Source organism: Procambarus clarkii, chromosome 76, assembly GCF_040958095.1.
Source record: "Procambarus clarkii isolate CNS0578487 chromosome 76, FALCON_Pclarkii_2.0, whole genome shotgun sequence".
Taxonomy (NCBI): Eukaryota; Metazoa; Arthropoda; class Malacostraca; order Decapoda; family Cambaridae; genus Procambarus; species Procambarus clarkii.
In genome coordinates, this window is record NC_091225.1 from 3,934,663 (window position 1) to 3,946,512 (window position 11,850).

The 11,850-nt window shown below is 51.6% G+C and overlaps 1 protein-coding gene across 1 annotated transcript; it reads right to left on the reverse strand.

The window, feature by feature from the left end:
* Positions 1–215: 215 nt before the first annotated feature.
* Positions 216–590, reverse strand: LOC138357132 (uncharacterized). The gene has a single exon (XM_069313778.1). It carries the CDS (start codon positions 588–590, stop codon positions 216–218), a length of 375 nt encoding a protein of 124 aa, XP_069169879.1.
* Positions 591–11,850: the final 11,260 nt, after the last annotated feature.

Here is an 11,850-nt window from a genome sequence, read left to right on the forward strand (position 1 = left end):
CACACCCACCTCTGCCTTACCCTCCACCACCACACCCTACAACGCAACACCCACCTGTCACACCTACCACCGCCACACCCACCTCTGTCACACCCACCATTACCACACCCACCTCTGCCTTACCCTCCACCACCACACCCTACAACGCAACACCCACCTGTCACACCTACCACCGCCACTCCCACCTCTGTCACACCCTCTACGACCACACCCACCTATGTCACCCTCTCTACGACCACACCCACCTCTGCCACACCCTCCACCGTCACGCACACCTCTGCCACACTCAACTCTGCCACACCCTCCATGGTCACACCCACCACCCTCACACCCACCTCTGCCACACCCACAACCACCACACCCACCTCTGCCACACCCTCCACCGTCAAACCCTCCTCTGCCACACCCACCTCTGCCACACCCACCACTGCCACACCCATCACTGTCACACCCATCTCTGCCACACCCATCTCTGTCACATCCACCACGACCACACCCACCTCTGCACCACCCTCCACCGTCACACCCTTATCTGCCACACCCACCTCTGCCACACCCACCACTGCCGCACCCATTACTGCCACACCCATCTCTGCCACACCCGCCTCTGTCACACCCACCACCACCACACCCATCTCTGCCACACCCTCCACCGTCACACCCACCACTGTCACACCCACTACCACCACACCCACCTCTGCCACACCCTCCACCACCACACCCACCAACGCCACACCCACCACCACCACACCCACCTCTGCCACACCCACCACCACCACACCCACCTCTGTCAAACCCACCACAACCACACCCACCTCTGCCACACCCTCCACCGCCACATCCACCTCTTCAACACCCAACTTTGCCACACCCACCACTGCCACACCAATCACTGCCACACCCACCACTGCCACACCCACCACTGCCACACCCACCACTGCCACACCACCACCGCCACACCCACCTCTATCACACCCTCCACCACCACACCCACCACTGCCACACCCATCACCGCCACACCCACCTCTGCCACACCACCACCGCCACACCCACCTCTGCCATACCCACCTCTGCCACACCCACCTCTGCCACACCCTCCACCACCACACCCTCGTCAGCCACACCCACCTCTGCCACACCCACCACTGCCACACCCACCAACGCCACACCCACCACAACCACACCCACCTCTGCCACACCCACTTCTGCCCAACCCTCCTCCACCACACCCACCTTTGCCATACCCTCCACCACCATATCCTCGTCAGCCACACCCACCTCTGCCACACCCACCACTGCCATACCCTACAACGCCACACCCACCACAATAACACCCACCTCTGCCATACCCATACCTGACATAGCTGGGGTTTGTGAATTTTGGGCGGGGATTAGCTTGGGTGTGTGTATTGGGGGCTGGGGTTAGACGGGGTGTGTGTATTGCAGACGGGGGTTAGCTGGGGTTTGTGTATTGTGGGTGGGGGTTAGCTGGGGTGTGTGTATTGTGGGCGGGGATTAGCTTGGGTGTGTGTATTGCGGGGGGGGGATAGCTGGGGTGTGTGTATTGCAGACGGGGGTTAGCTGGGGTTTGTGTATTGTGGGTGGGGGTTAGCTGGGGTGTGTGTATTGTGGGCGGGGATTAGCTTGGGTGTGTGTATTGCGGGCGGGGGATAGCTGGGGTGTGTGTGTATTGCGGGCTGGGGTTAGCCGGGGTGTGTGTATTGCAGGCAGGGGTTAGCAGGGGTTTGTGTATTGTGGGTGGGGGTTAGCTGGGGTGTGTGTATTGTGGGCGGGGATTAGCTTGGGTGTGTGTATTGCGGGCGGGGGATATCCGGGGTGTGTGTATTGCGGGCGGGGGTTAGCTGGGGTTTGTGTATTGTGGGTGGGGGTTAGCTGGGGTGTGTGTATTGTGGGCGGGGGTTAGCTGGGGTGTGTGTATTGCGGGCGAGGGTTAGCTGGGGTTTGTGTATTGTGGGTGGGGGTTAGCTGGGGTGTGTGTATTGTGGGTGGGGGTTAGATGGGGTGTGTGTATTGTGGGCGGGGGTTAGCTGGGGTGTGTGTATTGCGGGCGGGGGTTAGCTGGGGTTTGTGTATTGTGGGTGGGGGTTAGCTGGGGTGTGTGTATTGTGGGCGGGGGTTAGCTGGGGTGTGTGTATTGCGGGCGAGGGTTAGCTGGGGTTTGTGTATTGTGGGTGGGGGTTAGCTGGGGTGTGTGTATTGTGGGCGGGGGTTAGCTGGGGTGTGTATATTGTGGGTGGGGCTTAGCTGGGGTGTGTGTATTGTGGGCGGGGGTTAGCTGAGTTGTGTGTATTTTGGGCGGGGTTTAGCTGGAGTGTGTGTATTGTGGGCAGGGGTTAGCTGGGGTATGTGTATTGCGGGAGGGAATTAGCTGGGGTGTATGTATTGTGGGCGGGGGATAGCTGGGGTTTGTGTATTGTGAGCGGGGGTTAGCTGGGGTGCGTGTATTGCGGGTGGGGGTTAGCTGGGGTGTGTATATTGTGGGCTGGGGTTAGCTGGGTTGTGTGTATTGCAGGCGGGGGTTAGCTAGAGTGTGTATTGTGAGCGGGGGTTAGATGGGGTTTGTGTATTGCGGGCGGGGGTTAGCTCGGGTTTGTGTCTTGCGGGCGGGGGTTAGCTGGGGTGCGTGCATAGTGGGCGGGGGTTAGCTGGGATGTATGTATTCTGGGCGGGGGTTAGCTGGGGTATATGTATTGTGGGCGGGGGTTAGCAGGGGTGTGTGTATTTTGGGCGAAGGTTAGCTGGAGTGTGTGTATTGTGGGCGGGGGTTAGCTGGCGTACGTGCATTGCGGGCGTGGGTTAGCTGGGGTGTATGTATTGTGGGAGGGGGTTAGCTGGGGTTTGTGTATTGTGGGCGGGGATTAGCTTGGGTGTGTGTATTGCGGGCGGGGGTTAGCTGGGGTTTGTGTATTGTGGATGGGGTTTAGCTGGGGTGTGTGTATTGTGGGCGGGGGTTAGCTGGGGTGTGTGTATTGTGGGCGGGGGTTAGCTGGGGTGTGTGTATTGCGGGCGAGGGTTAGCTGGGGTTTGTGTATTGTGGGTGGGGGTTAGCTGGGGTGTGTGTATTGTGGGCGGGGGTTAGCTGGGGTGTGTATATTGTGGGTGGGGCTTAGCTGGGGTGTGTGTATTGTGGGCGGGGGTTAGCTGAGTTGTGTGTATTTTGGGCGGGGGTTAGCGGGGGTGTGTGTATTGTGGGCAGGGGTTAGCTGGGGTATGTGTATTGCGGGAGGGAATTAGCTGGGGTGTATGTATTGTGGGCGGGGGTTAGCTGGGGTTTGTGTATTGTGGGCGGGGGTTAGCTAGGGTGTGTGTATTGCGGGTGTGGGTTAGCTGGGGTGTGTATATTGTGGGCTGGGGTTAGCTGGGTTGTGTGTATTGCAGGCGGGGGTTAGCTAGGGTGTGTGTATTGCGGGCGGGGGTTAGCTAGGGTGTGTATTGTGAGCGGGGGTGAGATGGGGTTTGTGTATTGCGGGCGGGGGTTTGCTCGGGTTTGTGGTTTGTGTATTGTGGGCGGGGGTTAGCTGGGGTGCGTGCATAGTGGGCGGGGGTTAGCTGGGATGTATGTATTCTGGGCGGGGGTTAGCTGGGGTATATGTATTGTGGGCGGGGGTTAGCTGGGGTGTGTGTATTTTGGGCGAAGGTTAGCTGGAGTGTGTGTATTGTGGGCGGGGGTTAGCTGGGGTGCGTGCATTGCGGGCGTGGGTTAGCTGGGGTGTATGTATTGTGGGCGGGGGTTAGCTGGGGTTTGTGTATCGTGGGTGGGGGTTAGCTGGGGTGTGTGTATTGTGGGTGGGGGTTAGCTGGGGTGTGTGTATTGTGGGCGGGGGTTAGCTGGGGTGTGTGTATTGCGGGCGAGGGTTAGCTGGGGTTTGTGTATTGTGGGTGGGGGTTAGCTGGGGTGTGTCTATTGTGGGCGGGGGTTAGCTGGGGTGTGTATATTGTGGGTGGGGCTTAGCTGGGGTGTGTGTATTGTGGGCGGGGGTTAGCTGAGTTGTGTGTATTTTGGACGGGGGTTAGCTCTGGTGTGTGTATTGTGGGCAGGGGTTAGCTGGGGTATGTGTATTGCGGGAGGGAATTAGCTAGGGTGTGTGTATTGTGGGCGGGGGTTAGCTGGGGTTTGTGTATTGTGAGCGGGGGTTAGCTGGGGTGCGTGTATTGCGGGTGGGGGTTTGCTGGGGTGTGTATATTGTGGGCTGGGGTTAGCTGGGTTGTGTGTATTGCAGGCGGGGGTTAGCTAGGGTGTGTATTGTGAGCGGGGTTGAGATGGGGTTTGTGTATTGCGGGCGGGGGTTAGCTCGGGTTTGTGTCTTGCGGGCGGGGGTTAGCTGGGGTGCGTGCATAGTGGGCGGGGGTTAGCTGGGATGTATGTATTCTGGGCGGGGGTTAGCTGGGGTATATGTATTGTGGGCGGGGGTTAGCTGGGGTGTGTGTATTTTGGGCGAAGGTTAGCTGGAGTGTGTGTATTGTGGGCGGGGGTTAGCTGGGGTGCGTGCATTGCGGGCGTGGGTTAGCTGGGGTGTATGTATTGTGGGCCGGGGTTAGCTGGGGTTTGTGTATTGTGGGCGGGGGTTAGCTGGGGTGTGTGTATATAGGGCGTGGGTTAGCTGGGGTGTATGTATTGTGGGCCGGGGCTAGCTGAGGTTTGTGTATTGCGGGCGGGGGTTAGCTGGGGTGTGTGTATTGTGACCGGGGGTTAGCTGGGGTGTGTGTATTGCGGGTGAGGGTTAGCTAGGGTATATGTAGTGTGGGCGGGGGATAGCTGGGGTTTGTGTATTGCGGGCGGGGGTTAGCTGGGGTGTATGTATTGTGGGCGGGGGTTTGTGTATTGCGGGCGGGGGTTAGCTGGGGTGTGTGTATTGTAGGCGGGGGTTAGCTGGGGTGTGTGAATTGCGGGCGGGGGTTAGCTGGGGTGTATGTATTGTGGGCGGGGGTTTGCTGGGGGTGTGTGTATTGCGGGCGAGGGTTAGCTGGAGTGTGTGTATTGTGGGCGGGGGTTTGCTGGGGGTGTGTGTATTGCGGGCGGGGGTTAGCTGGGGTGTGTGTATTGTGGGCGGGGGTTTGCTGGGGGTGTGTGTATTGCGGGCGGGGGTTAGCTGGGGTGTGTGTATTGTGGGCGGGGGTTTGCTGGGGGTGTGTGTATTGCGGGCGGGGGTTAGCTGGGGTGTGTATACTGTGGGCGGGGATTAGCTGGGGTGATTTTGTTGCTGGCGGGGGTTAGCTACCCGCCAAACACACACCGAAACTACGACGTTGGTACAACGTTCGAACAAGTTTTAACACCGCCTAACCAGTTATAACAACCAATATAGCAAGTTGTAACAACGTTCTAATACGTCATAAACACGTTAAGCCAAGTTGTAACAACTTTATTGCAAGTTGTAACAAGCGGAAAATAGAGACAGTTTCGGTTTGTGTTTCCAGGGTAGTGATTGTGTTATGTGGGCAGGGGTTAGCTGGGGTGTGTGTATTATGGGCGAGGGCTAGCTTGGATGTGAATTTTGCGTCGAGGGTTAGCTTGGGTTTGTGTATTGTGGGCGTGGGTTAGCTGGGGTGTGTGTATTGTGGGCGGGAGTTAGCTGGGGTGTGTGTATTGAGGGCGGGGGTTAGCTTGGGTATGTGTATTGTGGTCGGGGGTTAACTGGGGTGTGTTTATTGTGGGCGGGGGTTAGCTGGGGTTTGTGTATTGTGGGCGGGGGTTAGCTGGGGTTTGTGTATTGCGAGCGGGGGGTTAACCGGGGTGTGTGTATTGTGGACGGGGGTTAACCGGGGTGTGTTTATTGTTGGCGGGGGTTAACTGGGGTTTGTGTATTGCAAGCGGGACTTAACCGGGCAATGTGTATTGCGAGCGGGGGTTAGCTGGGGTTTGTGTATTGCGGGCGGGGGTTAGCTGGGGTTAGTTTGTTGCTGGCGGGGTTTAGCTGGTTTGTGTGTTATGTGGGCGGGGGTTAGATAGGGTGTAGGTATTGTAGGCGGAGGTTAGCTGGGGTGCGTGTATTGTGGGCGGGGGTTAGCTGGGGTGTATGTTGTGTTGGCGTGGGTTAGGTGGGGTGAGTGTATCGTTGGCGGGGGTTTGCTGGGGTTTGTGTATTGTGGGCGGGGGCTAGCTGGGTTGTGTGTATTACGGGCGGGGGTTAGCTTTGGTTTGTGTATTGCGGGCGAGGGTTAGCTGGGGTGCGTGTATTTTGGGCGGGGGTTAGCTGGGGTGTGTGTATTTTGGGCGGGGGTTAGCTGGGGTGTGTGTATTGCAGGCGGGGGTTAGCTGCGGTTTGTGTACTGCGGGCGAGGGTTAGCTGGTGTGCGAGCATTGCGGGCAGGTGTTAGCTGGGGTGTATGTATTGTGGGCGGGGGTTAGCTGGGGTGTATGTATTTTGGGCGGGGATTAGCTGGGGAGTGTGTATTGCGGGCGGGGATTAGCTGGGGTGTGTGTATTGTGGCGGGGGTTAGCTGGGATGTGTGTGTTGCGTGCGAGGATTAGCTTGGGTTTGTGTATTGTGGGCGGGGGTTAGGTGGGGTGTGTATTGTAGTAGTGTAATATGTGACTACGACGACGCGCACCATCTGCCCAGGTGGCTCTCTTAAGAGCCAGTTGGGCAGATGGTGCGCATCATCGTAGTCACAAAGGGTTTGGGGGGATTTTCCCTGGAAGTTTGGCGCGTGTCGGACGCGTGTGAGCGTCCGGTGTTAGGATATGTGGTCAGGAAAGAGGGGAGGACATGTTGTTAGGGTTGTAGGAGAGTATGTGTGGTATGTGATAGAGTAAGAAATACAAGGATAAGAGTGGAATATGTGGAAAGAGTAGTTAAATATGTATGTGTGTTTGCCGTAGACTTATTCCTGTGTGTAGATAATAGTTTTGATGATAGTAAGTAAGCTATATAGAGATTGAGGGGATCCAACATAGCGGATATGTTGTTTGGGGTGGGGGGAGGGGTGAGGGAGGGGAGAGGAGAGCCCCCATACCTGAGAGGATAACATTGACGTCCATTAGCTTCCCCCTACAGGAAGCCGTAAGTGTTGAGGGGGGTAAGAGAGAGAGCAGCCTCTTGCGGATGTGGTCCATTTGCTTTAATGGTTTTTCGATGTCTTCAGAGTAGTCTGGAGAAGTTCACCCCAGCATGGCCCTCCCTCCACTGCGGATTCGTTAAGGAGGGGGTGAGGTTGTTACTACTGCCGGCAGACCCACACCTGCCAACCATCAATCACTTCTCATTTGACCCGGGTCGTTTCCCTCCCCTCACACACAAACGCGCCGTTAGTTCAGTCTTCAGTGAATCTTCATTCGTGAGTCTTCATTGTGAGTCTTCATTCGCTACACACACTCGTCATACAGCTCCGCATCATGGAAAGACAAACCTCAACAGCCTGCATGAAATGTGGAGTGTTTTATATTCCATCACCAAATCAACTATGTCGGCTGCAATGCGCAAGCTGTGAAAAACCGCCCCTAGGCCATTACGACATCAAATGCAAGCGATGTCAGCAGATTTTCTGTGATAACCGTGAGTGTTATTCTTATTTAATATTCCACAGTTCATTTTATGGCATCCACAGGTGAAATATTGCGCGTGTAAACTATTATCTCTCTTATAGTGTGAGAATATTACTCATTCGGGCTATTACATTCCACACAGTTAAATATGTTCTTCCAATTTCAGTTTACAAAACCGTGAAGTGTCCTTATTGCTCACCTGCCCCGCGAGGAGGTCATCGCCGGAATGAAACTTCACATAAACGTAGGTATCATATATAAATACACTTCTCGTATCTGTATTTCACCCAGTTGCAAGCGAACACACATGCAAAATAAGCATATTTTCCCCATTCACCCGTGCTGAATATCATTTTGTTCCATTTCAGGTTATAATCCTTACCTCAATCGACGGAGGGAACAGATAGACGTCATCGAGTCTGTATCCCATCCGTCCCACACTGAGCTAAGGAGAGCAGATCTCACTCGCGGGCACCCCCCGCCCCTTCATCAGGGGCGGCGGCGGCGCCAGACGGAGGGCTAACACAATGATAAGGATTCATACCCTCACACCTGCTCAACCCCCTCACCAGGACATAAGTAAGATAATACTGTCTTATTTCAGTCTATTTCCTAAACATATTAATTCCCACTAGTCTGTTCCCTCACCTCAATATATATATATATATATATATATATATATGTCGTACCTAGTAGCCAGAACTCACTTCTCAGCCTACTATTCAAGGCCCGATTTGCCTAATAAGCCAAGTTTTCCTGAATTAATATATTTACTATAATTTTTTTCTTATGAAATGATAAAGCAACCCTTTTCTCTATGTATGAGGTCAATTTTTTTTTATTGGAGTTAAAATTAACGTAGATATATGACCGAACCTAACCAACCCTACCTAACCTAACCTAACCTATATTTATAGGTAAGGTTAGGTTAGGTAGCCAAAAAAAGCTAGGTTAGGTTAGGTTAGGTAGGTTAGGTAGACGAAAAAACATTAATTCATGAAAACTTGGCTTATTAGGCAAATCGGGCCTTGAATAGTAGGCTGAGAAGTGCGTTCTGGCTATTAGGTACGACATATATATATATATATATATATATATATATATATATATATATATATATATATATATATTTATATATATATATATATATATATATATATATATATGCTTTCATTCTTTCTAGAGATAATATGTTTTTCTTTTTTTTACAGATGACACACCACTGTGCATAGATTTGGCATCCAGCAGCGCTGAGAGCGGCAGTGAGAGTGACACACCCAACTCAGCAGAGTGGACATTACCCACATCCGGCTCTCACCCCTCAACACACAGGGAGGGGAGGGCTCGTTCACGCGCTCACTCAACCCCCCCGTTCCTCCCCCAGCCCCATACCCCAATCAATCAGCGACAGCTACAGCAGCAGCAGCAACAGCAGCAGCAGCAGCAGCAGCAGCAGCAGTGGTGAGAACACTACCGTTAACAATAGTATCACAAACCGTGAGAATAGCCTTGACTCAGACGACAGCTCAGCAGACCTTGACCTTGACTCGTCAGCCTCTGTCAATTCTGATTGGTTAGCACCGTCTGGCGTAATAGCTGACCGTGCAGTGTCGCCCATTCATCTCGGAGGGGGACTATCACCTCCCCCTACCCCCCCTAGCCCTCTCCCATCACCCCCACCACCCCTCTCTCCCTCTCCCCCACCTGCCCTAGAAATTCAACCTCAGCTACTGGATCGAATTGATAACTATAATGGCAGTTATGTTCGGCTTTCATTCTCCATACCGGAGCATGTTAACACCTCCCCAGGACTCTATCTGAGAACATACAGTGATTTTTTCATTAATGAGATACGCGCCCTTTTCTCTCCACAAAACCCATCACTCCTAATTCACCCAGACATCACTTTAATTGTGCGGAATTTAAATGTACAACAAGACGGGGAGGATGATCTATTGGATCCTATAAATAACGATGGCTTTCCCATACGAGGTGAGGGGCGAATGATAACTCGTGAGGAGGTAGAAACTCTTATTAATTTTGGGGCTGACGAATTGACCGGGAAAATAATCCAGTACCTGGAAGAGAGGGAGGGGTCCAATGTCTTGGTTGAGCGGCTCACCGGGTTTTACATTAACTGTGGTCAGATTGAACACCCGATAAGATTAGGCTCGCATGTAGACTGTCCTGAAGGCTTGCGCGGAAAGCAGTTGGTTTTCAATCCAGAGGGAGAGGCTGATATTTGCCTTATGCAGTGTGTTGCAGCTTATAAATGTTTAGTTAAGGGGATGCGACTAGGTAATATCCGCGCTAGATCTGTGAATGCTAGTTGGTGTCTCAGACACATTAATTGGCCAGCAGATGTGAATTCTGCAGTAACATTCGAGGATATTCACAAGGTAGAGAAAATGAATAAAGTCAGTATATTCATCTATTCACTAGAAAGAGATGAAAATGCTAGACGACGACAACGACACTACATTACACTAGCTAGGAAGGGAAGAGGGGGATATACAGATGTCATACCATTGCTGATGTTGGAAGCTCAACACTTAGTATTAATTAAGGATTTTAACCAATATGTACGTAATATGCGCAGCAATCCAGATCGCATCCCGAGTCATCACAGCTTCTGTCATTGCTGTTTGATATCACTCCCAGCTGATTGCATGCAGAGTCATGAAAGTACATGCAAAGTACATCAGACTCTCAAATTCTACCCACCAGAGAGGAAGATTACTTTCCGTAACTATGGACGGGGATATGGTTCTAGTCACATGTGCTTTTATGACTTTGAGTGCATGTTAGACCGCTCGAACCCTAAGGGAATGATAGAAACACGTCACAACGCAGTGGCGTATGCGTACATCATCATTGACAGACAGAAGAATATTGTTGAGAAAGACACTTATTTGGGTAAAGATGCGGCCAATCACTTTGTAACCACGCTAGAAGTATCATGGGCTAGAATCAAGAAGTGGATAGTATCCTATGAACTTCACATGTCCCAGCAACAGCAGGCAATATTTGAGACAAAAACTGCCTGTGAACTCTGTGATGAACCTTTTAACGGGGAAGGTGTAATCAAAGTCCGTCATCACGACCACACAGTAAGATTCCACAATTATCAAGCAGCTTACTGTGATAGATGTAATTTGCAGTGTGTAAATTCATACAAGTTCCTATACACTTTTTCACACAACGCTTCCTATGATTTAGGAGTAATCCTAAACGAGATGAGAGATAGACCAGGAAGTGAAATAGATATATTAGCTAAGGATGGATTTAAATTTATGAAAGTTGATGTGAACAACTTAAGATTTTTGGATAGTTTAGCCCTTCTCAACGGCTCGCTAGGAAGAATAGCCAAGGATCATATTGATAGTGGGAAACCTACCACATTCACTTTGGCTATGTTAAAAGGTGTAAATAAAGCGGCCATCCCAAAACTGCTCATTGGTAAACAATCATTCTGCTATGATTATTTATCCTCTATGTCTGTGTTAGATGAACCACAACTCCCTTCTCGCGATAAGTTTTACAATACACTAAAAGACGAAGAGTTGTCAGAAAAAGATTATAAACAAGCCTTAGAAATTTTTGATTTGGCTAAATGTCGCAACATAGGGGAGTATCTGGTCCTTTACCTCAAAGTGGACACAGGATTGCTAGCTGATGTGTTCACAGTCTGGCGAGATACCATGCTTGCTCTCTACAAATTAGACATTTCCCACTACATTTCTTTACCCTCATTTGCTTGGGATGCATTCTTGCTTAAATCGAAGTTGAACTTGATGTTGTGTCAGACCCGTTGTTATATGATTTACTTCGTCGGAATCTCCGAGGTGGGTTCACCAGTGTGACGAGACAGTACACGAATGTGGAGAACCAGCACACAGGCTTAGATCTAGGGGAAGATAGTAGCTACATCATTTACTTAGATTTTAATAGTCTTTACGGGGCGTGTATGACTGAACTGCTCCCTCGTGGTGGGATTCGGAAACTGACACACAATGAGCGTGACGTGCTGCTAGAGCGAGGCTTGGAGAATATCCCATGTGATGGGTCCAAGGGATATTGGGTGTTGTGTGATACACTGCAGGTCCGACCTGAGGTAGCTAGGTATACAGATGAACTGCCCCTTGTTCTTTCCCATACTTGCATTACTGAGGAACACATTTCACCCTACAGTAAGAATATTCTTACAGAAGAAAGTCACGGTCTGCCTAAAAACAACACTAAATTAATTGCTTCTCATCTTCCTCAGAAAGACTACCTCGTTAGTCTGGACTTGTTACAGTTACTCATGCGCATTGGATTAGAAGTAGCTAAAGTTCACGACA

What these genes read in the sequence shown, in the direction of transcription:
- LOC138357132 (XM_069313778.1), bottom strand. Translation starts at nt 590, where the DNA reads ATGGGTGTGGCAGTAATGGGTGCGGCAGTGGTGGGTGTGGCAGAGGTG.